Genomic DNA, 27,497 nt, shown 5'->3' with positions numbered 1-27,497 from the left:
GTCCCTACTCTTGGGGTTTCGCCCCCGCTCCGGTGTGGCCCTTCTGCCCGATCGGTCGGAGCAGTCGGCAGGGGAAGCTCTCAGCGACGGTGCGGCTGCTGGTTCCTCCTTGTTCCATACTGCAGCCGGCTCTTCCAGCAAGGTGTGGCAGCGCATCTGATCTATATGCCTCCACAGAATTTGGCCCCCCTCTGTTGAGATGTCGTAGTGGTGGGACTCCGTCACACGCAGCACCCGACCAGCTACCCACTCGGGGCCACTAGCGTAGTTCCTTGGTTATACCGGATCCCCCGGAAAGAACCCCCTAGCCGCTTCCCTGATCTCGGGAGAGCTGCGGAGATCGGTGGCCCGGTCAGGATGCAACCGGTCCAGCCTTGTGATCAGCTTCCTTCCCATTAACAACTCTGCTGGGCTCACCCCTGTGACTGGGTTGGAGGTGATTCTATTGTCAAATAGGAAGGCGGCCAGGCGGTGGTCCCAGTCCCCCTGTACTATGCGTCCCAGAGCCTCTTTAGTGGTGCGTACCATCCACTCTGCTTGGCCGTTGGTGGCTGGACGGAAGGGGGCGGACCGTATGTGTTTTATTAGATATCTCTGCAAGAACTCCCGGAATTCCCGGGAGGTGAACACGGTCCCATTATCCGAGATGATGGTGTCAGGAATCCCGTGTGTGCAAAGGACCCTGCACAACGCTCGGACCGCCGCCGCCGTTGAGGTGGAGGCTACCGGGATAACTTCCAACCACTTGGTGTAAGCGTCCACCAGAATGAAGAATGTTTGGCCCTGGAATGGCCCTGCGAAGTCAATATGTAACCTAGACCACGGCCTCCTATTGGCTTCCCAGCGGTGGACCGGGGCACTGGGCAGTTCGGGCCGGGACTCCTGGCAGGCTTGGCACCTTCGAACCCACCCCTCGATCTCTTCGTCCATTCCTGGCCACCATACATAACTGCACGCTAGGGACTTCATCCGTACAATCCCGGGATGAGTCTCATGCAGGGCCTCCAGCACTTGTTTCTGCAATGCGGGGGGGGGGGGGGAACTACCACCCTGCTTCCCCAGAGAAGACACCCCTTATGCGAGGAGAGTTCTTCCCTGCGAGACGTGAATGCCCTGAATTCTTCGGCCTGTTTTTCCTCGGGCCATCCCCTCCCCACCCAGTTGAGAACTCGCACGAGTATTGTGTCCCGCCCCGTGGCCTTTGCTACCTCGGCGGCATGTAAGGGTCTCTCCGGTAGTGTTTCAATGAGCATCACATGGTGAGCTGGGGCCAGGGCCGGATCCATGGAGGGCAGCAGAAGGCGACTGAAGGCATCCGCGTGACCCATCGCCTTGCCCAGGTGGTGTACCAGGGCATATGAGTAGGAGTTCAGGAACTGATTCCACTGCAGGACGCGCTGTGACAGAATCTGTGGCGTCTGGCGGTCTGGGGCGAGGAGTCCCAGGAGCGGCTTGTGATCCGTGGTGATCGTAAAACGTCTACCGTACAGGTAGTCATTAAATTTATGCACCCCCGCCACAATTGCCAAGGCCTCCTTATCAATCTGGGTATAGTTGCACTCTGTGAGGGTCAGGGTTCTGGAGTAATATGCTATCGGGACCTCTCTCCCATCCGGGAGTTGGTGGCCCAGGACAGCGCCCACCCCATATGGTGATGCATCACACGCTAAGACCACCGGCAGGGCTTCATCAAAATGGTGGAGCACGTTATTGGATATGAGGAGCTCCTTGACCACCTGAAAAGCAGCTGCCTGCTTCTTTCCCCAGACCCACGGGGCATTTTTATCTAAGAGCCTATGGAGGGGTTCTGCTAAGGCCGCTTTGTGGGGCAGGAAAGAGTGATAAAAATTTAATAACCCCAATAAACTTTGTAGCTCCACCCTGCACGTGGGGGCTGGGGCCTCCACAATGGCCTTGGTTTTGTCGGCTGTCGGGTGGATCCCTGCCATGTCCACCGCAAACCCCAAGAACTCCACCCTCAGCACACCAAGGGAACATTTTTCCCGCTTGACTTTCAGTCCGGCCGCCTGGAACCTGCAGAGGACCTCTCGCAGCCGGTTGCTGAACTCCTCTGCGTCTGGTGCGGCGATCAGAACGTCGTCGAAAAACGGTTGCACCCCGGGGATCCCTTTGAGGAGAGAATCCATCAGGCTCTGAAAGACCCCCGGAGCCACACTCACCCCAAATTGCAACCGCCGCACCCTGAAAGCCCCCCTGTGGGTCACTATGGTCTGGGCTTACGCCGTATTGGCATCCACTAGGAGCTGCTGGTACGCCTGGGCCAAGTCCAGCTTCCCAATAATTTTTTACCCCGCTAGTGCTGCCAAAACGTGGCTGACTACTGGGACGGGGTAGGGGTTATCTTGTAGTGCCTTGTTTATGGTGCATTTGTAGTTGGCGCATATGCGCACGTCCCCATTTGGCTTCACCGGGGTTACTATCGGGGTTTCCCATATGGTGTAGGAAACCAGTTCTAGCACTCCCTGGGCTGTGAGGCGATCCAGCTCTGCTTCGATTTTGGGCTTCAGAGCGAACGGAACCCGCCTGGCCTTTAGCCGTATTGGCCGCACGTGGGGGTCGAGGGGTAAGGATATGGGAGGACCCTTGTAGCACCCTAGGGCTCCATCAAACACTTTCGGAAATTCCCTGCACACATGCTCAAACCCTTGCGTCCCCAGCTGCTGCACCCCCACGATCTGAATTCCCAACGGGCCAAACCAGGCCAGGCCCAGCAGTGTAGTGAGTTGGCGTTTGACTACCAGTATATCCAGTTTCCCCCTAAAGCTCTTAAACTCCCCCCTCACCGTGGCCCATCCCAGGATCTATACGGGGTTCTTTTGGAAGTCCCGCAGTATGAAACCAGCCGGTCGCAGCCTAGGCCGGCCACGTGGGCACAGTTTTCTTAGGGACTCCTCCGAAATTATGGAGATGGAGGAGCCCGAGTCCAGTTCCATCAGGCAGGGGTTTCCCTCGATCCTGATCGATACCTTGACCTTGTTGGGGGTATTGCTGGGCAAGTTCATTACCTGCAGGCTGGTCGAGGCAGTCGAGTAGTCCTCGGTCGAATATTGGATGGTGGACTGGAGTCTGCGGCTGGCCTTGGCCCTGCAAGCCCGCGCAATGTGGCCCATTTTTCCGCAGTTCCTGCAGTCCACATTGCAATAGGGGCAGTCCCAACGCTCATGCGGGTCCCCGCAGCTTGCGCACTTGGTGCTGGTTGGTTTCTCCATCGCTCGTGGCCGCTGGGTCGCTCTCGGTCCCATCCCTGGTGGGCAGCGTAGCTGGTGCGTCTCCTCCTCCTCTTGGTGGCTCTGCGCCGTCTCCTCCTGGTGGACTGCTTCTGCCCTCGGGTTGTTGAAAGCTTTGGTGGCTCTCTCGAATGCTGTGGCCTTGTTGAAGGCGCCCTGGAGGGTGAGCTCTTCCCTTGCGAAGAGCTTCTGCTGTAGTCTTTCGTCCCTCAGGCCCCAGGCGAAACGGTCCCTCAGGGCCTCCTCTAGCTTGTCGAAGCTACAGTTTCCCACTATTTGGCGGAGAGCGGCCAGGTATTCGGCTGTCATCTCTCCCATCTCTTGGTCCCTCTTGTGGAAGAGGAATCGCCGGGCGATGATTGAGGGCTGGGGCAAGAAGTGCCCCGTGAGGAGTCGGATTATCTCCTCATACATCTTCTCCATGAGTCTCGCAGGGGCCGAGAGACCCTTGATGATCTCGAATGTGGCCTCTCCACAGACGCTCAGGAGCACGTCTCTTTTGCGGCTGTAGTCCGTTATCATGTTTGCTCGAAGGTAGCAATCGACCGGCTTCGTGTAGGTCTCCCACCTCTTCAGTTTAGCGGGATTGAACACTTCGAGGCGACCCGTCGCTCCGCTCGGGTTAGCCATGGTGGCTGCAGCGGCTAGTGCTTCCGTTTCCCTGGACAGCGTGCCTTCTCCGTCTCTGGCCAGCTCCTTAAAGATCCTCTTCGGGAGTTACCTGGCTAGGATCCCATCCTCGTCGCCACTGTAATGTACTGAGTTGTGAGACGGGTTGAAGGCAACATGCTTTATTCAGTGGTACGTTACAAGAGAGAGAACATGCGGGCCAGGTCCCGCTTATATACATTTCCCAGAACTGCCCCCCAGCCTGACCAGTCCAATCCTGGTCAGTCAAACTTCCTGCCACAGATCTTGATGGGCGGGGCGTCTGGCGAGCTACATCCAGGGACCTGTGGGTCGCCTCTGTAGCGATCGCCATGCAGTACATCAGCTTGTGTTTCAAGACATAACAGTTTGCTTCTCAAAGCAGGGCAAAAAGTGTTGGCGGGGGAAAAGGCATGTGCAAAGGATTTTCAGAAAGGCTGCAAATGGCTACCTTTTGTTCCAAGTGGGCCATTTGGGGTGACTGAAGGGTAAAATGTCATCCCTCTCCCAATCAGATTCAGGAGACTGTTCCTCTTCACTCAGGCACAGTCTCTCCCCTGGAACTTGAAACAGGGTTTCTCAAGCTTTTTTCCTATTACTTTTTAATCTCCCTCTCTGGGCTCCCTTTACTGTCCTCTTGAGTCTTCTAGTCTCATGGCAACCAGAACTAGTCAGCAACTTCCTTTCCACCCGAGGTTAAATCTTACCACTTTTCACACACAAGATGTGCTAGTGATACTTACAGCATAGAGGGACCCTGGAAGCTCTGAACGGCTTGCAGGATATTGAGGTTCTGATTCCTGAGCTGGGAGCTTCTCAACCTGCTTCCTCCCAAGAAATACCATCTATTCAGGAAGATATGATAAATGGGAGTAACCAGCAATGTAATAGTTTCACTTTTTTAAAAAGCATTTTTATTCCTACTACTGCTACTTTAACTTTTCCAGGAGCTCAAGTACTATTTGAATATATGTCCAACATTCACACTACACCTTTATTATACTGATGAAGGTAACAGCATACAGCCTGTCCATTTATCTAATTTTGTGGATAAGAAGCAAGATTTCAGAGCTCGTTTAGCACAGGGAAGTTATACTGCCCATGCAGCAAACCTACCTAGATTAGGCGTGGCCTAGACGCAAGGCAATGAACACTATAATGGTTAGTTGACCATTCCAAGCATATAAATGCAGGTTAACTCCACCTTCCACAAAGGAACTCAGCTTCCCTTGGCAGGTTATAAGGAAATATGGGTTGAAAGATTTTTTTAAAAGGCCAGATGTTGCTTTTGAGACTACCACTGTCTTTGTGCTTCTTTCTGCATCACCATAATGTGTGCTAGATCTGTACATTTATTAACAGTTTGCTACAAAGAGTCTTCCAGAGTTTTCTGTTCTAAATGCAATTCTATAAAGGCTGATCCATCATCACCATCATGTAAGGAAGAAAAAGCAAGAACATTACTGTAGACTGATGTCTCCTGAAAAATCATGATGTGTAAAAACACATGAATTGTTATTACAGGAAGCATACTTCGTCAATCAGGAGCCATGTATTCAGCCTGGGTTCCAAGTGCTATGGTATTCAGAACCCAAATAATAAGAGTATTTATGCTGTAAACCTTTTGTATCTAACTAACAAGTGTGTTGTGATGGAGCTGAACAAGGATACTTCTTTTTTTAATAACTTGCCTCTCTTTTCCAGAACAGCAGTACTGTTCCCAGGATACTCACAACAGCCATAACAACTATAAGGATGATCAGGCACACCCAAATAGTAAGGGGAGGCTCAGTATATCCTCTGTCTGCAAGGAAATAAAGAAGAAAGCAAAGCATCCAGTATTCAAGTGGACACTGACAGCCAGTGTTGGTTGCATTGTTTATCATCTGTAGCATGAAAATGAGTATCTGTAATAAAAGTAAATTTCAATATGGATCTTGCAGCTTGCTTATGTAGATTGATGGCTTTGTATAACAATAACAATACAACATTTCCTTTTCAACACATCCTGGGTTAATCTGAATTTTCCAAGAATTAACAGCCAGGTAAACCATATAGTCACACAACTGCATTGTCCATTTGCCCTCTCTCCCTGCACTGCACTTTGGACACAATCTTCTGGGAAGTTCTCCTGCAGGCAGAAATCTAGTTAAAATGAATGGAAGTGGTACAATGTCAAGAGCACTTTGCAAGAGGGCTCCCTTTGGCATTAACTTCCTGCCACTGGAGTCCTGAGGGCACATGCTATTCTCACACTAGAACCTTTGTTATACCAAATGTATGAAAATCAGTTTGAAGAAAGAGAGATGCTGAAGACCTTGAAAAGGAAGCAGAAAATTACGTGTGTCATATAGCAGGAAAGGGATAGGGCTTAGTCATATTCAGGGGTCATTTTGTAGAAAAATAGATGGTGGAGCTCATCCAGGGATTGTTATGCAGCTGCACATACTAGTCAATGGACAAGGAGGTGGAACTCTTAGAAGGAGGAGGTGGAACTCTCTGAAAGGTTCAGGAGCTGTGCTCCTGTGAGCTCCCACTGAATCCAAGGCCTAGTCATACTACTTTACTTGGCTATGGTGCAAACAGACATTGCAGTTGACCTTTTCAGTACTTTTGGGAGAGAAAACAACTGCAAAGAAGATAACAATGGACAAAAGACTATTTAGTGAAATGCACACAGAAGACAAAATAATCTAATTGCGTGCAACATATCTAACAATTATAACTTGGTTTTACTAAAACATTTGTTGTATATATCCTGTGATGGCCAGAAGTTTAAAACTAGCCTTAAAAGGTAAAGGTAGTCCCCTGTGCAAGCACCAGTCATTTTTGACTCTGGGGTGACGTTGCTTTCACAATGTTTTCACAGCAGACTTTTTATGGGGTGGTTTGCCATTGCCTTCACCAGTCATCTACATTCCCACCCACCCCCCCCCCAGCAAGCTGGGTACTCATTTTACTGACCCTGGAAGGATGGAAGGCTGAGTCAACCTGGAGTTGGCTACCTGAACCAGCTTCCGCTGGGATCGAACTCAGGTCATGAGCAGAGGACTCTGCCTACCAGAGGACTAAGTTTTGGCTATATTCTATCAAAAGGCTTCCCAGTTAATCATACTTTTGAGTATGTTTGGTTTCTTCTGGTCAGAAACTGTATTATCGTTGGGGCCTTGGCCTTACCTTCTCTCCTTCCCAATTATGTCTAGTCATTAGATTGTCTCCTGTCTAATCTCTTCCCACTATCTATCCACAAGTCCCAGTCCTGATCTGTATTTCCAGCACTAGCCATCTATTTACAACTGCCCTGGACAGATCTCCTAGCTTTGTTTAACTACTTGAATGGGCAAGGCATATGACTAACTCCTTAATTTCAACCTGAAGACTTAAGACTGTACTAGATTCAACTGGTTCCTACATTATTGCAGATCTTTCTTTTTTTTTGCAAGACTTAATATTATACCTGCAATGGTTTTGCAAGACAGATTTTTGAATAGACCCTACACCGATAGAATCTGCCCTTGTGGCCTTAACAGGATTGAGACATGCTTTCATGCTCTGCTGGAATGCAGTGTTTTGTTTTGTTTTTTTGGTATTATGAGGGATTACTATATTAAGCCTTTATTCAGCCATCCTTCTCCCCATGCTCCAATAATCCTAGCTCTTTTGCTCAGTGATAAAGATCCTAAGATCACTCTAGCAATCATGAAATTTGTCTCAGTCCTTTTAACCCTTGCATCAAAAAATAAGAAATAATTGTCTTCTGTTGCTCAAGATTTGTGAATCAATGAGTTTCTGAGGATACAAAAGGAAAGGAAAGATCCCACTGGTATATAGATCTGACACTGCCCCAAAATCATTACTGACTATTCTTCTTGTTAGCCTGACCTGGATGGTCCAGGTGAGCCGGATCTCAGCAGATATCAGAAACTATGCAGGGTTGGCCTTGATGAGCACTTGGATGAGAGACCACCAAGGAAGTTCAGGGTCAAGGAAGTCCAGGGTCACTACTCAGAGACAGCCAAGGACAAAACTCTTTTGTATGTCCCTTGTCTTGAAAACCCTATGGGTACACAATAAGTCACCTGCAACTTGATGACACTTTCCACCACCATTCTTCCTGTACGCTTCCTTGCTCCTGGTTGTCCTATTCATTCTATGTGCACACATAGCAATGTGGAGGTCTGGGAAAACTGTTAATCTTTGAAAGGGGAAGACTCCCCCCCCCCCCCAGGACAATTTTTCATTTTTTTTTTCCAAACAAGGAGTGAGAGAAACATGGGGGAACTCCACGGGGAAAAAATCCAACTTCAATTAAATATTTTCTCTTTTGGAATGAGTTAACTGCTTTTTAAATGTAAAACTAATGTACCACTCATCACTCACATTCATGATCTATGCTTAACTGTCAAGCTTTCTTTATCAGATTGTGTGGTGCTTCTGTGAAGTCTGTCCACCAGAGACTGTGGGGCACAATGTATAGTAATTAGTTTTATTTTAAACTAGATTGTGCATGTTTATGTGTGTGTGTTTCTGTCTGTCTTTAAGAGTCAAACAAGAGAGTGTCAACATTTTTTTCGAAGAGTTGAAGATATGTATCCCACTTTTGCCTCTGATAAGCAGCATTCTTAATTATTTAAAAATGTCATTGACCAGAGATGAAAGTGGGACAAATAAATATGCATGTAAATGCCATAGGAATCAAAACCACTTTCAAACCAAACTATTAGACTGTCTTCTGTTTAATTTTCTCCTATGTGAATACAACATCCATTGCAAGAAGACAATCTAGCTTGTTTTCATATAAAACAAACCAAAGTTGAAACCCATAACTTAAATTTTGTTGGTCTTCTCCCACCAACTTGCCATAGAGAAAAACTTACCTCTAAAAAAGATAAAAGTCCCCATTCCTTGTTTTTCTGTATGTTTCCATTTAGCTTGGCAGTAGTAAGCACCACTAATAGAGGCATGTTCAGTTGGTTTGATAGCAATGCTGCAAATTTTTGTTGTTGTTTGGTTCTCTTTTTCAGAAGGGAATGGTTCAGAAAATTTAGATGTGTGTACTTTGATTCTCTCACCTCCTGAGTTAATTCGGTAATAAATAATTTTAAAGTCTGTATTTTCCTTTTGATAACGGAAGATAGCTTTGCAGGTTGTGTTCACTACTTCACTGGCAAAAGCAGTCTGGATTAAAGACTCCTGTTGTACTTCAAAAGTGCCTGTTAGATGACAAAGCATTATTTTGACATTACCCAAGATCTGAAAACACTGCCCACTTAGATGAAGAATTGCCAGACTCCCTGGTGGAAGCAGGTCCTGCCACAAGGGTTGACGTCATTCGCAAGTGACATCATCACGCTGGCAATGTTGCATGGTAGCCATTCTAGGAGCTTCTGGGAAAACTCTATGGTTTTCCTGGATGCTCTAGCAAATTCCTGGCCACTTTGCTGGCATCATACTGGAAGTGATGTCATCAGGTCAGGAACTTCTGGATGACAGTCTGGTATTTGGGCAAAAACTCTATCATAGAAGCTGGTTTTACTATAGAGTTTTTGCCCAAATACCAAACATCATCCAGAAGTCACTGGTGTGATGACATCACTTCCTTTGTGACACTGGCAACATAGCCTGGCCTTTCTCTTCTCCTGGTAAGGCCCCCCCATCCCCCACCAGTTACCAAAAGGGACTTGGCAACTCTACTTAGATAGGTGTTTTCATCTGCATTTGGCAACAAGTCTGTATTTTTACATGCCATGACTCTGATGCTAGATCAGTCTGCAGGAGGACAGCAAATGCTACCCTATGTGAATTCATTAGATAAAAGCAAGAGGCAGAGCCCAAGCATAATTTCTCTGGACTTGATACAAACTTTTAGGTGTCAATGGAAAATTACCCCTGAAATCCAAAAACTGTAACATTTTATTTCAAAAGAGGGAACTTTATAAAAATGAGGGGAATAAAAGGAAGCTGAAGGGGAAACACAAGAGAGTCAAATCCCTAGAGGATGCCCTGCAACTATTTACGACCATACTAATTGAAGCCCAAATAGAATGCAGTCCACACATGAGGAAAAGCACAGCCAAGTCTAAAACAAGGCCTGCGTGGTTAACAATGCAAGTCAAGGAAGCAATAAAAAGTAAAGAGGCATCTTTTAAGAAGTGGAAGATCATCTGCCCCAATGAATTTAATAGGAGAGACTACAGGCTCTGGCAAAAGAAATGTAAGTTAATTATTAGGCATGCAAAAAAAGATTTTGAGAAGCAGATTGCTAAAAGCATCAAGACAAATAAGACAAACTTTTAAAATAATATATCCAGAGTAAGAAATTAAAAACCAATAATACTTCAGGTCCTGATGGCAAACACCCAAGAGTTCTTAAAGAACTCAGATGTGAGATTGTTGATCTACTAAACCATATACTGTATGTAACCTATCACTAAATTCAATGGCTGTACCAGAGGACTAGAGAGTAGCAAATGTGGGACCGATTTTTAAAAAGGGATCCAGAAAGGAACAGGCCAGTCAACCTAACGTCTTACCCAGGCAAATTAGTAGAAACTGTAATTGAAAATAGAATGGAAAATGGAGGTTCATCCCAGTTCATGGTGTCTCATAAACCATGAACCTTCACAAACCTTCCCTTTTACTGAACCAGTTCATTTTGTGAGGTTTGTGATGTGGTAGAACAGCCCCACTGTGGCTAGAGACACCAAATTCACAGCAAGTCCCCAGATGCTTTTCCTTTTCTACCAATGGGATATTGCCCCCCCCCACTTTCCAACCCTGTGATCCTGGATTTCCAGTCTCCTGGGGTCCTCATTTTTGGCCTTTCTCTGACTGCTCCATAGGCCAGTTTCCCAGAACTCCTGCTGCTTTCATCAAAGGGAGATTGCTACCCCTTTTCCTTCCAACCCTGCAATCCTTGACTTCCAGGTCTCCTGGGGTCCCCTTTCTGGCCTGGCCTCATCTGCCAGCCTCCCTCTGACTGCCCCACAGGCCAGTTTCCCAAAGTTCCCATTGCTTCTGCAAAAAGGAAATTCCTTTCCCCTTTCTCCCCCAACCCTTGGATCTTCACCTCCTCTCTCTTTGGTGCCACTGCCACCAGTATGCACTGCTCCTCTGCCTCTCCCTCATCTCCTTCCATTCCCAATCCAGGCTCTTTCATGCTCTCCTCCATGCCCCCAGGTCCCACAAGAGCCACTTTTATTTGGTGTTTGGAAGGCCACTATTGGTGTTTCCAGGTAGGGTTGCCAAGTCCAATTAGAGAAAAATCTGGGGACTTTGGGGGCGGAGCCAGAAGACTTTGGGGGTGGAGCCAGGAGACATTGGGGGTGGAGCCAAGAACAAGGATGTGACAAGCATAATTGAACTCCAAGGGAGTTCTGGCCATCACATTTAAAGGGACAGCACACCTTTTAAAATGCCTTTCTTCCATAGGAAATAATGAAGGATAGGGGCACCATCTTTTGGGGCTCATAGAATTGGACCCTCTGGTCCAATTGTTTTGAAACTTGGGGGGTATTTTGGGGAGAGGCACTAGATGCTATACTAAAAATTTGGTGCCTCTACCTCAAAAAATAGACCCCCCAGAGCCCCCAATACCCACGGATGAATTCCCTATTATTCCCTATGGGAATCGTTCTCCATAGGGAATAATAGAGTGCCCAGTAGACATTTCCCTCCCCCCCCCACGCTTTCTAAAGGGGGGAGGGCCTCCAAACCAGGGAATCCCCTGCCCCCTCCCTCTCTCACACACACAAATACTTACCAGATATTCTTCCGGAGAACTCTTGCTGCGAAAACGAAAGCAAAAGAAAGGGAGGGGCCGTTCTCCCAAGCCGTTCCTGCTTCCTGCCCAGCCTTAAAGGGGCATACATTTTACAAACAGCTCAGGAGCTCTATAATAACATGAAGCCTACAGGTATGTCCCCCCCCCCTCCACCCCCCATGCCCGCTTCCCAATTTTTGAAGAGCGGGAGATGAGGCTGCGAACCCAGGGGTCTCCGGCCAGAGCGGGAGGTTTGGGAAGCCTATTTCCAGGGCTGCAGAAGGGCTGCAGAAGTTCGCCCCCCATTGTTTTCATTATTGACTCACACCAGCATTTCTGCCACATGAACTGCTGACATGAACTGAACTGACCTCCATAAAAACCATTGAGGTTCATTGCAGGCATGATCGCATGACCTGTGGCTCATGAACCATGATGAATTTAGGTTTGTGCTGAGGTTCATGCCCATCCCTATGTAGGCACATAGAGAGATAAAACTTACTGAGGGAAAATCGTCATGGCTTCTGCAAAGGGAAGTCTTGCCTCACAAACTTTTTGGAGTTCTTTGAGAAAGTGAACAAGCCTGTAAACAATAGTGACTGACTAGACGTATACCTTGACTTTCAAAATGCTTTTGATAAGGTATCTCACTCCTGAGTATATTTAGCAGTCATGGGATAAAAGAACAGATTCTTTTATGGATTAAAAACTGATCAAATCACATGAAGCAAAAAGGAGGAATCAGTGGACAGTTCTCACAATGGAGGGAGGTAAACAGTGATATTGGGGCCAGTAGTATTTAATGTTTTTATGAATTATCTGGAACTGGGGGTGAATAGTGTAGTGGCCTAGTTTGCACATTGTTGATGATTGCTTAGGAGTGGTCTGCTCCACCCTCTTTGCATTTTAAGCTGCGCCTTGCCAAAGGCGAGAGCTAAAGGGCTCTTGGCCTGTGGCTCTTTGCCTGGGGGCTTCCTAAGGACCAGGAACCCAGATCCCTGATTTCCTTGTTCTCCCAATAAGGTAAGTTGACCTTCCAGAAGGGGAGCCACGTAAACAACAGCATTTAAAGAGGACTGTATATTTAATATATATATCATGAAGGTAGAATGCCAGCAGGGGGGTGGGGGCTTTCCAGTGTTTTGCACTGAGTGTCACATGTATGACTATCTGCCCATAGGACAGAAGTCTTGGGTGTGTGCTCGATGCAAGGAGCTCCTGGTCCTCAGGGAACGAGTTCGTACCCTTGAGGCCGAGGTGACTGCCCTGGAGAAGCAGAGACAGTCAGTTAGGCAATTGGGGAAGACTCTCGGGGGCGTATTAGATGAGCCCCACTCTGAATGTGGCAGCCCCGTTGCTGCCAGAGAGCGTGAGGGTCGAGAGGGAACAGGGCACCTTGCTGAGGATAAGGGGAATGCGCCCTCAGAAGGGACCTCTTCTTCGGTTGGTGAGCGGGTATCCTTTCGCGCCAAGGAACCATCCCTGGGCAGGGGGAGAGGGGGGGTCTTGGTAGTTGGTGATTCGATCCTTAGGCAAGTAGACAGCTGGGTGGCAAAACCGCATATTGACCGTATGGTGACTTGCCTGCCTGGTGCGAAGGTAGCGGACATTACGCGTGTAGTAGATAGGCTGATAGACAGTGCTGGGGAGGAGCCTGTGGTCATGGTGCATGTTGGCACCAACGATGTGGGGAAATGCAGTCGTGAGGTCCTGGAGGAGAAATTTAGGCTGCTAGGTGGGAGACTTAAGGCCAGGACCTCCAAGGTGGCCTTCTCGGAAGTGCTACCTGTTCCACGTGCAGGGCAGGAGAGATAGGCGCAAATTAGAAGTCTCAATGTGTGGATGAGACGATGGTGTAAGGAGGAAGGGTTTAAGTTTGTTAGGCACTGGGATGCTTTCTGGAACAAGCCGGAGCTGTACAAAAGAGACGGTCTCCACTTGTCTCCGGATGGAACCAGGCTGCTGGCGCTTAAAATCAAAAAGGTGGCAGAGCAGTTTTTAAACTAAATCTTGGGGGAAAGCCGACAGGAGATGGAATGTCTCTGGTTCGGGAGGACTTGTCTCAAAGAGATGAAGGGTTGGCTTCTATTTTTCTACCGAGTAACGGATCAGAGTTGTCCACTGTGATGGTGACAAACAGTATGGACTGTCTGCTAGAGTCTCGAGGCGGCAGGAGAGAGGTGGCGGGCCTAGCTTGCTTGGGAAATTATAAATGTTTGTATGCAAATGCTAGAAGTGTCCGAAGTAAAATTGGTGAATTGGAATGTTTAGTGTTGGGAGAAAACATAGACATTGTGGGAATTTCAGAAACTTGGTGGAATGAGGAGAATCAGTGGGACACGGTGATTCCTGGATATAAGTTATATCGGAAGGATAGGGAGGGAAGGGTTGGAGGTGGGGTGGCTCTGTATGTCAGAGAGGATATACGGTCCAGTAAGACTGAGGTCAGAGAATTAGATTCCCTTTTAGAAATGCTTTGGGTAGAAATAGAGGGCCCAAAAGGAAATTTAACTATGGGAGTTTGTTATCGCCCACCAAATCAAAAGAGAGAGGATGATTATAATATGATGGAGGGATTAAAGATAGCGGCTAAACGTAAAAACTGTGTCGTAATAGGTGATTTTAACTACCCGCAGATTGATTGGGTCAATATGTGTTCTGGTCGAGAGAAAGAGATTGAGTTTCTTGATGCTCTCAATGACTGTGCTATGGAGCAGATGGTCTCAGAACCTACCAGGGGTGGGGCGATCCTGGATCTGGTCCTAAGTAATGCCCAAGACTTGGTGAGAGACGTAAAAGTGATTGCGCCGCTTGGGAACAGTGACCATAATGTTATTGATTTCACCGTTTGTATAAATAGGGAGTTGCCCAAAAAGACCGCCACAACCACATTTAACTTTAAAAGGGGTAAATTCTCTGAGATGAGGAGGCATGTGAGGGGGAAACTGAAAGGAAAGGTAAATACGGTCAAAACCCTTGGGGAAGCTTGGAGACTATTTAAAACTATAATCCTAGAAGCTCAGATAAAATACATACCACAAGTTAGGAAAGGCACAAACAGGTATAAGAAGAGGCCAGCATGGTTAACAAACAAAGTAATGGAAGCTGTAAAAGGTAAGAAGGACTCCTTTAAGCGGTGGAAAACCAGTCCAAGTGAGATTAATAAAAGGGAACACAGGCAGTGGCAAATCAAATGCAAGACTGTGATCAGGCAGGCAAAAAGGGACTATGAGGAGCATATTGCAAAAAACATAAAGACCAACAATAAAAATTTCTTCAAATATATTAGAAGTAGGAAACCAGCCAGGGAAGCAGTGGGGCCCTTGGATGACCATGGGGTAAAAGGATTACTGAAGGAGGATGGGGAAATGGCTGAGAAGCTGAATGCATTTTTTGCCTCCGTCTTCACCGTGGAAGATGAGAAGTGTTTGCCCGCCCCAGAACCACTAATATTGGAAGGGGTGTTGAAAGACCTGAGTCAGATTGAGGTGACAAAAGAGGAGGTCCTACAACTAATAGACAAATTAAAAACTAATAAGTCACCGGGTCCGGATGGCATACATCCGAGAGTTCTGAAAGAACTCAAAGTTGAACTTGTGGATCTTCTAACAAAAATCTGTAATCTTTCATTGAAATCTGCCTCCGTTCCTGAGGACTGGAAGGTAGCAAATGTCACCCCCATCTTTAAAAAGGGTTCCAGAGGAGATCCGGGAAATTACAGGCCAGTCAGTCTGACTTCAATACCGGGAAAGTTGGTAGAAACCATTATCAAGGACAGAATGAGTAGGCACATTGATGAACACGGGTTATTGAGGAAGACTCAGCATGGGTTCTGCAAGGGAAGATCTTGCCTCACTAACCTGTTACATTTCTTTGAGGGGGTGAACAAACATGTGGACAAAGGAGACCCGATAGATGTTGTTTACCTTGACTTCCAGAAAGCTTTTGATAAAGTTCCTCATCAAAGGCTCCTTAGAAAGCTTGAGAGTCATGGAGTAAAAGGACAGGTCCTCTTGTGGATCAAAAACTGGCTGAGTAATAGGAAGCAGAGAGTGAGTATAAATGGGCAGTCTTCGCAGTGGAGGACGGTAAGCAGTGGGGTGCTGCAGGGCTCGGTACTGGGTCCCATCCTCTTTAACTTGTTCATAAATGATTTAGAGTTGGGAGTGAGCAGTGAAGTGGCCAAATTTGCGGATGACACTAAATTGTTCAGGGTGGTGAGAACCAGAGAGGATTGTGAGGAACTCCAAAGGGATCTGTTGAGGCTGGGTGAGTGGGCGTCAACGTGGCAGATGCGGTTCAATGTGGCCAAGTGCAAAGTAATGCACATTGGGGCCAAGAATCCCAGCTACAAATACAAGTTGATGGGGTGTGAACTGGCAGAGACAGACCAAGAGAGAGATCTTGGGGTCATGGTAGATAATTCACTGAAAATGTCAAGACAGTGTGCGTTTGCAATAAAAAAGGCCAACGCCATGCTGGGAATTATTAGGAAGGGAATTGAAAACAAATCAGCCAGTATCATAATGCCTCTGTATAAATCGATGGTGCGGTCTCATTTGGAGTACTGTGTGCAGTTCTGGTCGCCGCACCTCAAAAAGGATATTATAGCATTGGAGAAAGTTCAGAAAAGGGCAACTAAAATGACTAAAGGGCTGGAACACCTTCCCTATGAAGAAAGGTTGAAACGCTTAGGGCTCTTTAGCTTGGAGAAACGTCGACTGCGGGGTGACATGATAGAAGTTTACAAGATAATGCATGGGATGGAGAAAGTAGAGAAAGAAGTACTTTTCTCCCTTTCTCACAATACGAGAACTCGTGGGCATTTGATGAAATTGCTGAGCAGACAGGTTAAAACGGATAAAAGGAAGTACTTCTTCACCCAAAGGGTGATTAACATGTGGAATTCACTGCCACAGGAGGTGGTGGCGTCCACAAGCATAGCCACCTTCAAGAAGGGGTTAGATAAAAATATGGAGCAGAGGTCCATCAGTGGCTATTAGCCACAGTGTGTGTGTGTGTATATATATATATATATATATATATATATATATATATATATATATATATATATATTTGGCCGCTGTGTGACACAGAATGTTGGACTGGATGGGCCATTGGCCTGATCTAACATGGCTTCTCTTATGTTCTTATGTTCTCACATGACACCAAATTATTCAGGATGGTGAAAAACAAGGCTGACTATGAAGAGCTCCAAGAGGACCTCTACAAACTGGGTGAGTGATGACAATGAGACAAGTGAAGTTTAATGTTGGTAAGTGTGAAATGATGCACATTGGGACAAAAAATAGCAACTTCAAGTATAGGTTAATGAGGTCTGAACTTGCTGATAGGTAAAAAGATCTTGGGGTCATAGTGGGTAACTCAATGGAAATGTCAACTCAGTGTGCTGAAGCAGTGAAAAAAGCAAACTCTTAGGGATTATTAGGAACAGGATTGAGAATAAAATGGCTGATATTATAATGTCCCTGTATAGATCTATGGTGCGGTCTCATTTGGAATAATGTGTGCATTTATGGCCCCTGAATCTCAAAAAGGACATTGCAGAGCTGGAAAAGGTGCAGAGGAGAGCAACCAAGATGGTTTGGGAAAGGCTGATGAGTCTGGGACTTTTCAGTTTAGAAAAGAGATGACTAAGGGGGAACATGATAGAGGTTTATGAAATTATGCATGGGATAGAGAGAGTTGGCAAAGAGACATTTCCACCCCCCTCCCAAGTGCTACAGCTTGGGGGCATCTAATGAAACTGATGCGCAGTAGGTTCAGGATTGAAAAAAGGAAATACTACTTTATGCAGAGAATGATTAAAATGTGGAATCTGCTGCCAGAGAACGTAGTGGTGACCACAGTAATATACAGCTTTAAAGGGGGATTAAATCCCTCTCATGGATTGCTGCCTTGACGTGGTGAGAGGGCTTGTGCGGTTCAGTGTACAGGTCACAGCTGAGAACCCAGACAAAATGTGATCTACTGGAGAAGGAAATGGCAAACCACTCCAGTATCCTTGCCAATAAAACATGGACAGTAACAAAAGGCTAAAAGATATGGCACTGGAAGATGAGCCCCTCAGGTCAGAAGGTGCCCAATATGTTACTGGGGAAGAATGGAGGGTAAGTCCAAGTAACTACAGAAAGAGTGAAGCTGAAAGAACACTCAGCTGTGGACGTGTCTGATGGTGAAAGGAAAGTACGATGTTGCAAAGAACAATACTGCATTGGAACGTGGAATGTAAGATCTATTAATCAAGGTAAACTGGATGTAGTCAAACAAGAGATGGCAAGACTGAACATCGACATCTTGCGAATCAGTGAACTAAAATGGACAGGAATGGGTGAATTTAACTCAATGGATCACTACATCTATTATTTTGGGCAAGAGTCCCATAGAAGAAATGGTGTGGCCTTTATAGTTAACAAGAGAGTGAGGAAAGCAGTAATGGGATACAATCTCAAAGATGACAGAATGATCTCGGTCCGTATCCAAGGCAAACCATTCAATATCACAGTAATCCAAGTCTATGCCCCAACCACTGAAGCAGAAGAGCCTGAAGTGGACCAGTTCTGTGAAGATCTACAACACCTGCTAGAATTAACACCAAAAAAAGATGTCCTCCTCATCATAAGGGACTGGAATGCCAAGGTAGGAAGTCAAAAGGTAACTGGAACAATTGACAAGTTTGGCCTTGGAGAATAAAATGAAGCTGGGCAAAGGCTAATAGAGTTTTGTCAAGAGAACAACCTGGTCATAGTGAACACCCTCTTCCAACAACCTAAAAGGCAACTCTACACATGGACATCACCTGATGGGCAACACAGAAATCAGATTGATTATATACTCTGCAGTCAAAAATGGAGAAGCTCCTTATAGTCAGCAAAAACAAGACCAGGAGCTGACTGTGGCTCAGATCATGAGCTACTCATTGCAAAATCCAGGCTTAAACTGAAGAAAACTGGGGAAGCCATTAGGCCATTCAGGTTTGACCTTGATCACATCCCTTATGAATATACAGTGGAGGTGAAGAATAGGTTTAAGGAACTAGAGTTGATAGACAGAGTGCCCGAAGAACTATGGACAGAGGTTTGTGACATTGTACAGAAGGCAGCAATCAGCACCATCGAAAGAAAAAGAAATGCAAGAAAGCAAAGTGACTGTCTGATGAGGCTTTACAAATAGCTGAGGAAAGCAAAAGGCAAAGGTGAAAAGGAAGAATTCATCCAACTGAATGCAGATTTTCAGAGAACAGCAAGGAGAGATAAGGAGGCCTTTCTGAAGGAACAATGCAAAGCAATAGAGGAAAATAACAGAATGGGAAGGACAAGAGATCTCTTCAAGAAAACTGGAGAAATCAAGGGAATATTTCATGCAAAGATGGCCATGATAAAGGACAAAAACGGTAGGGACCTAACAGAAGCAGAAGAGATCATGAAGAGGTGGCAAGAATACATGGAAGAATTATACAAGAAGGATCTCAATGACCTTGACAACCATGACGGTGAAATTGCTGTCCTCGAGCCAGACATTCTGGAGTGTGAAGTCAAATGGGCCTTAGAAAGCATTACTAACAACAAAGTGAGCGGAGATGACGGTATCCCAGTTGAGCTATTCAAAGTCCTAAAAGACCATGCTAATAAAGTGATGCACATTTAGAAAACAACAAATTTGGAAAATGCAACAGTGGCCACAGGATTGGAAAAGGCCAGTTTATATTCCAATCCCAAAGAAGGGTAATGCCAAAGAATGTTCAAACTATTGCACTATTGCACTCATTTCACATGCCAGCAAGGTCATGTTAAAGATCCTACAAGCTAGGTTTCAGCAGTATGTAAATCGGGAACTACCAGAAGTTCAAGCTGGGTTTCAGAGAGGTAGAGAAAATAGAGATCAAATTGGCAACATTCGCTGGATTATGGAGAAAGCACAGGAGTATCAGAAAAATGTCTATTTCTGTTTTATTGACTACGTTAAAGCCTTTGATTGTGTGGATCACAACAAACTGTGGCAAGTCCTTAAAGAGATGGGAGTACCAGACCACCTCACATGTCTCCTGAGAAACCTATATAAGGGTCAAGAAGCAACTGTCAGGACGGGATATGGAACAACTGATTGGTTTAGAATAGGAAAAGGAGTTCGACAAGACTGTATATTGTCACCTTGCTTATTAAATTTATATGCAGAATACATCATGCGGAATGCTGGCCTGGATGAAGCAGAAGCTGGAATTAAGATTGCTGGGAAAAACATCAACAACCTCAGATATGCAGATGATACCACTCTAATGGCAGAAAGTGAAGAGGACCTTAAGAACCTCTTGTTGAGGGTGAAAGAGGAGAGTACAAAAGTAGGCTTGAAAATCAATATGAAAAAAGTCAGGTGCTGAAGCTGAAGCTCAAATACTTTGACCACCAAATAAGAAGGGAGCACTCACTGGAGAAGATCTTGATGCTGGGAAAGACAGAAGGCAAATGAAGAAGGGGACGGCAAAAGATGAGATGGCTGGACAGCGTTACTAATGTAACAAACACGAATTTGAGCAGACTTTGGAGGATGGTGGAAGATGGTGGAAGATAGGAAGGCCTGGCTTGACTTTGTCCATGGGGTCGCAAAGAGTCAGACTTGACTGTGCGACTGAACAACAAAAAGATAGATTCATGAAGGGTGTCTATCAATAGCTACCATATATAGTGACTAAGAGGAACCTCCACATTCAAAGACAGTGAAGGCCCTGTTGTTGACTGTCCAGAGGAACTGGTTGGCCATTGTGTGAAACAGGATGCTGGACTAGATGGACTATTGGCCTGATCCACCAGGACTCTTCTTATGTTCTCATGAGTCAAAGAAAATGGTATGTTTTTGAAATATCTAAGAATATCAAGAATAGCCATCTGTTGACTTTCTCCACAGTGCGGACCCAAACACAGTGGGGATCCTTCCATGAGGAAGGTTAAACTAAATACATGTGACTGGCTGAAGTTCTCCTCACAAGCTTTCATGGAAGAGTGGAGTCTTTCTGGGGTCTTCCTACAGTTGCCAATTCCCTGTTTAGAAATACCAAAAGATTTGAGAGAGGGTGGGCTTTTGGGAGGGCAGAGACCTCAGCAGGTATAGTGTCATACAGTCCACCTTCCAAAACAGTCATTTTCTCCAGAAGTAGAATTTAAAAAAAAATCAAAAAGCTATTTTTGTAGTCTGGAGAGCAATTGTAATTCCAGTGTATCTCCAGCCGCCAACTGGAGGTTGGCAACCCTAGGGCTCCCATATCCTCCCTGACTATATCATCATAATGGTCTTGCCCTGATTGGCCCCCTGAACTCCCAAGTCCTGGTAAAATGTACCCAACTATGACAATGGCAAACCCCTGAGCCTGTTCTATGGGAAGGGCAGGATAAAAATTGAATTAAATAAATAAAAGTTTTGCTGTGAAAACGCCATGATGCGATGTCACCCCAGAGTTGGAAATGACTGTGCTTGCACAACCTTTACCCTTTTTACACTCATTCTTGAGCCACTGCAAGATGGCATCCTCCTATGCAGAGCTATTCTAGTCTAAATCTGCCTTATATGGAGTCAAACCATTGATCTATCAATGTCAGTATTGTCTACTCTTACTAGCAGCTTTAGTTGCCAATCACCACATGTGGGCTGAAGATTTCCCAGAATTACAACTGATCTCTGAAAAACAGAGATCAGGACCCCTGGAAAAAATGGCTGCTGTGGAGGGTGGACTCTATTGCATTGTACCATGCTGAGGTTTCTTCTTCCCAAATTCTGCCTTTCCCAAGGCTCCTGCACACACACCCCACACCCCAAATTTCCAGGAACCTCCCAATAAGGAACTTACTGGCAGCATCTCTCCAAGGTCTCAGGTAAAGATCTTTCATATAACATATCTTTTAACTGAAGTTGCTGGAAACTGAACCTGGGACCTCCAACATGCAAAGCAGGTGTTTCACCACTGATCAGCAGCCCCTTCCCAGGGCCAGTAAAATATAAAGTTAATGAGTCATATAGGCAGAGGTTACTTGCCAATGAATATATGAGTGTAGGCCTTGATTACCATCAAGCGTATATGCACTCTGGGAAATGCAGTTCCAGTTCAGCCCATGTCATATATACAGTTTGGGCATACCCATCTCAGGCCATTGTGGAACATAATCCAGTATGACTGTTGATAATGCTCTTCCCAACAACACAGAGAGAAATTATGCTGGATTGTGCGAGCTGCCATCTGTACAGGAATGGCACAATTCAAATGATACACAAAACTTGTGAGCAATATGTTGTGTGAACTTGTTGTCTACAGAGCCACTGACTTCCTCTTTTTCTTTTTGCTTAGTTATTTTCTTCTGAAATTCTGGTATGTGGAAAGTGACAGGTGGAAGTGGCTCAATTATTCATCTTGAAGGAATACAGTATTGTAGAGTGACAACAAAGATGTGTGTGTGCACAGAAAGTTTTCAAAACTGCCTCTTTGGTATAGCACACCATCTATTTTTATCCCTTGTCCCAGGATGTGCTAAGTGGGTCAGTGCTCAATGTGAGTTTTTGTTAATGCTGTGAGATGATGCGCTAATGAGACTCCCGTGGGCCTCTTCTGACGTAATTCTTTGAAGATATTTCACAAGTATAAACACGTCAAAAAGTTATGTCAGAATTGGTTATTTATTTCTAATGATTAATTCATGAGCAAGAGCTAACAGGAAACCGAGGCCTGCTCCTTGGATTTTATCCCTAAAAAGCAATCAAAATGTTTCCCATGAATTCCAATCTCATTCAATCAGCCATATATTCTCTCCCTGTCTGTCACTCTCTCTCTCTTTCATGTAAGTATCAAAATGTGTTTAGGTAAAGTAAGGAATATTACAATGGCCAGCTACATCCACTAAAAATGTGTACATGTGTTGTGGCAAAGAACAAAAGAGGTTCTGTTCTCTTTAGAGTTGTCATTCATAGAATCAGTTAAAAGAAGACAGTGTGGTATAGTGGCTGAAGTGACAGACTAGGATCAGGGAGAACCAATTTTGAATCTCCACTCTGCCATAGATGCTTCCTGGTCTTTCCTTGAATCTCTCCCACCCTAGCCTAGCCAGTTACACAGGGATAAAATGGAGGAAGGAGAACAGCATTGTAAGCTATTTTGGATTCCCTTTGGGGAGAAAAGCTAGTTATAAGTAAAATAAATCATTTTTGTCATGGCCAACCCATTTCAGACCAAAGTGTGTCACAAGCAGAGGCAAGCGCCCTGTGCAATCCACATCTGACATGAGCAGTCACAGGCTCTCTCCCCATCACTCTTCTGGAATATGGCGATATTAATACTAGCTTGTCTTACAGAATTGTTATACCTAGATAGATAATGCATGAGAAGCACACAAGTGAAGCACTATCTGAATTTTGGGTATTATTTATTATCAGGATTTTTTTGTAGAAAAAAGCCCAGCAGGAATTTATTTGCATATTAGGCCACACCTCTGACATCACCATTGTTTCACAAAGGATTTTTTGTAGGAAAAGCCCAACAGGAATTCATTTGCATATTAGGCCACACCCACTGACACCAAGCCAGCTGGAACTGCGTCCCTGTGCGTTCCTGCCATTAAAAAACCCATTTATTGTTAACAAAAGATCCACCAAGTTTGATGGGTGGGGAGAACAGAGAGCAATCCTTTTCCTCAACCTACTCCATGCTTTGCTTTTTGCCTTCTAACACCAGCAGCCTCAATGTTGAAGGTATGAAGGCCTTTTTCTACAGTTTCTAATTCCATTCATTCGCATACAGGGAGGAGTGTTCTCAAAGGTTTTTAGGCAATATTTCTTAAATCACTGATAATCAGTTGATGAATTTAGACCCACACACTGGCTACTAGCTAGGTTGCACCAATGGCCATAATGATTACCTTTTTCTCACTAGGAGATAAAAAGCAAAATCACACATACTTAGAGATTTAGAAATGCAGTTGTAAATCTACCTGCTTGCATAACCATCAATTGATTAAGAAAACTGATATATTAGAATTGCCTTTCTGTTTTTACAGATGGACATTAATACATTGAAAATGACCAAAAAGCACCCTGAGTGGCATGGGTAAATTTGGCCTTAGAGAATACAGCAGAGGAAACTACAAAATAAAGCAAAACAAGGACATGTAGTAAAATTAAATGAGTATCTGATCTAAACGACTGATTGCCTATAAGAGACAAGTTAAAAATGTATTTGCAAATGAGCAGATGAGAGATTATTCAGAACAAGAAATAGAATACATGCCTTTTTTTACCTCCACAGTGAAGAATCCAGAGAAACAAGATGACAAGATCTATACTGGAGGCCATGACAGCTCGTGAAAAGAGGTTGTTGACCGAGAGCTCTCAAGTCCCTAGCTAAGGAGAGTTACAATTAAGAAATGGTTTCTCTGTCTCTCTCTTCCCTTTTCTTGGGAGGGCGGGACAGTTCTCAAGGGAACAAACAGTACTACTGTCAATAGTTCCCTGCACATATTCAGTCTCTTCTGCTTTTTGGCCACACTAAAAATGCTGAGACAACATTAACAGACATCTTCTATTGTAGAGAATTAGGGCTTGTCCAAAAGATTTGTTGCCTGAGGTAGAAAATCCTCTTCCACAACATAGCACAAGACTGTCCATGGTTAGTTATCTTGCACAGGTCCCATTGCAATGAACAAGAACAGTAGAAGTATAGACAAGTGTGGTGCTTATTTTTAACATAATGTTAGTCAGCAAACTGCCACCACAGCTCTGCTGTTTTAAGGATGTAGATTTAGAAATTAAAAAATAAATATTCAACCTGAAACACTCTCCATTCAGAAATGTTCCTAATCCAATCAACATTAGTTGTGACAGTATGGAGACTTCAAAAGGCTTCCAATCTGATTAGTTACTTTGGTGTCTCATTATCTGGTTTTGACTTCTCAGATTGCAGAAGGTGGGGAAAACTGGGGCAGCCAGAAGTCAGAGTGACTCTGCATCAGGTGACTGGGATGCCCTCCAAATGGAATAGCTCCTAAAAAAGAGGATCATCCTAACTAGCATTTTTTTTTTGTGATTAGCATTTAATCTTTCTACCTTTCATTGCACAATCTCACTGGCTTTGGGAGGGCTTTCTGTCCTGGTTGCCTGGGCTATTCTGTTAACTGGCATTGTTACAATTGCTTAGCAAGGTAGGCCAGCTGGGGAATACTTTGTTTGTATCAACTGTAAAGCAAAGAAGATGCAGGGTGGGGGTTACACACAGAGGCTACAGCGTGCATCCCTGCCTGTTTTGATCACACAAACTGTACAGTATTGCTAGATTAACTAATTGGTAACTGGGCAGCTATATCTTCAGGCTTCTAATATTTTATTTCTAACATAAACATACACAAAACCTCACCATTACCAATATCTCCATCAGACAGAATATCAGTTGGAGATCTGGGTTTACTTCCCAGTCAGCAATACCTGCAGAGAACCACCTTAAATGTGGCAGATCTCCTGCATGGAGCACATGCCTGTGTAGAAAGTAGCATGCAAACTGAAAGGCTTATCACCACAGACACTACACACTGCCATGCATCTCTTTTGTTGTATATTTGCACACAGGAAAGTTGTGTCTGTATATGCAGCAAAACAAACACATGTATCAGCATTAGGAATGGCACAAACCAAACCACAAATCATGATCTGTGTATTAATTATGCTGATTTGTGATTCATTCTGAACTGGTCTGGACTTTGGTGCTTCATTTGTTTTGGTTTTGTGGTTCATTTTTCCAGACAGCCTGCTGCCAGTGCACTCAATTCCTAGGCAGCGCTGGGGGAGGGGACTTCTGGGATCCCTAGGAACACCCATAGCAGTTGTCTATAGCTTGATTGGCAGCTCTGGGAGCCAATCATGGAGCTCCCATTCAGCATGAAGAGTTGTCATGAAGCTGAAGATGAACTTTTCTGGGGGCACCTGCTTTGGGGGGTTATAACTCAGACATTCCAAATCCAATCTTCGCCAAACTTGGAGGGCAGGTGGAAGAGAGCCTGCTGAAGACTCCCAAGTGAGTGTTACACCTCCCAAACCAAACAAATCAATAAAACATGAAAATGGCAGAAATCAAACAAATCACAAAATGAAATGAACTACCATTTACCCCAATTCATGCCCATCTTTAATCAGCATCATACAGGAACATTTACATACAGTTTACATACTGTGCTCTATATGAACATACTTACAATGAGAAAAATATGTCATTTCTGAAGTTCACGTTACTGGTTTTCAATATGTCACCATCTCTCAAAGATTTTCTGTCTGCAAACAGGGATCTGCCACACACAGTTATTGTGAGAACAAATGTTGCATTGATTAAACTTTTTATATCCCATAGTCATAACCCAAGGCAGTTTCCAACGTACACATGAAAACAATAAGGAAAACAATATTTCCTTAAACAAATAGTGAAACAGGAAAAAGGAAAGGTCCCCTGTGAAAGCACCAGTTGTTTCCGACTCTGGGGTGATGGTGCTTACACAAAGTTTTCACGGCGGACTTTTTACAGGGTGGTTTGCCATTGCCTTCTCCAGTCTTTTACACTTCCCCCCAGCAAGCCGGGTACTCATTTTACCGATCTCGAAAGTATGGAAGACTGAGTCAACCTTAGGCCGGCTACCTGAATCCAGCTTCCACTGGAATCAAACTCAGGTTGTGAGCAGAGAGTTCAGACCACAGTGCTGCTGCTTTACCACTCTGTGCCACGGGGCCGCTGGTGAAATAGCAAGACATTAAATCAACTGGAACAGCAGCCCAAAACAATAAAAAGAGTGAAAATTCCCCCAACCCAGCATCAATGAAATGAAACCTAAGGGGAAAAGAGAAGACAGAACTCAACTAAACCCATGAGGAGGGAAAGGTACTTTCACTGGTTGCTGAAAGGCACAAGATGAATCTCTGTGGAGAAAATCAGGGCACCACCACAAAGAAGACAAAAGTGTTATACAAGACTCAGAAATTATTATACTCATTTAGAAGGATATCTGCTTGCTGACTGTGATTCTACAAAAACATATATGGGACAGGTGTATTATGCTAAGATTACCTGAAGAAAGGCACCCTTATTTCAGGATAAGGCATTATTAAAAAGCCCTAATTTATTAATTAGCAGGAGTCTTGTGGCACCTTAAATACTAGTCTTTATGGTGCCACAAGACTCCTGTTTTTGCTGAAACATAATAACATGAATACCCCTCTGGAAGTATTACAATGGAAATAATATATTATTATTATTATTATTATTATTATTATTATTATTATTATTATTATTATTATTATTATTATTATTATTATTATTATTATTTGCTTCTTGCAAGCAACAGCATTTTATTAAAGGTGTTAAGGCTGCTTGCCAACCACTGACTTGTTAGGCAGATTGCCAGTTAATACTCCAGAATGTTTTGTCAATGAGAGTTGATGGCTAAGAGGTGGTTACCAGCTTGGTGAGTATATTGTGGCACTTTACAGACTGACAAATGTATTGTAGCATAAGGTTCTGTGGGTTTGAATCCATTTTATCATATATGTGAAATGGATTCTCATTCAGCAACGTTTTTTTTAAAAAACAGAGAGGAAAGGGAGAAAATGTGAACATTATGTTCCCATGGAAACTTTAATGTACAGATAAACACAGTGATCCTTCACAGCACCCAGGGCTCGATTGAGGCATCTGGTAGCCCCAACAACCCTCCCCTGCTGTGCCACCCTGCCAGAGGTAGTGTTTCTTTACCCACCTTGGACTCAGGCAGACACAAAATCATGTCAGCTGACATCACAAACCATTATGC

General features: G+C 44.8%; 1 protein-coding gene across 1 annotated transcript; it reads right to left on the bottom strand.

Annotated features, from left to right (window-relative positions):
* Positions 1-5,575: 5,575 nt before the first annotated feature.
* Positions 5,576-24,072, bottom strand: NFAM1 (NFAT activating protein with ITAM motif 1). Its single transcript, XM_060244427.1, has 3 exons — positions 23,952-24,072; positions 8,774-9,109; positions 5,576-5,700 (listed from the first exon to the last, which is right to left on the bottom strand). Exons 1-3 carry the CDS (start codon positions 24,004-24,006, stop codon positions 5,576-5,578), a joined length of 516 nt encoding a protein of 171 aa, XP_060100410.1. The 5' UTR covers positions 24,007-24,072.
* Positions 24,073-27,497: the final 3,425 nt, after the last annotated feature.

Source organism: Heteronotia binoei, chromosome 8 (assembly GCF_032191835.1).
Source record: "Heteronotia binoei isolate CCM8104 ecotype False Entrance Well chromosome 8, APGP_CSIRO_Hbin_v1, whole genome shotgun sequence".
Taxonomy (NCBI): domain Eukaryota; kingdom Metazoa; phylum Chordata; class Lepidosauria; order Squamata; family Gekkonidae; genus Heteronotia; species Heteronotia binoei.
This window is presented reverse-complemented; position numbering and strand designations above follow the sequence as displayed.

Bases quoted from the DNA above. Each gene is read 5' to 3' on its own strand.
- NFAM1 (XM_060244427.1), bottom strand. From the start codon at position 24,006: ATGGCCTCCAGTATAGATCTTGTCATCTTGTTTCTCTGGATTCTTCAC. The intron at 9,110-23,951 runs GTAAAAAAAGGC...GTCATCTAACAG, and splicing joins CTGGATTCTTCACTGTGGAG to GCACTTTTGAAGTACAACAG. The intron at 5,701-8,773 runs GTAAGTTTTTCT...ATTTCCTTGCAG, and splicing joins GACTTTTATCTTTTTTAGAG to ACAGAGGATATACTGAGCCT.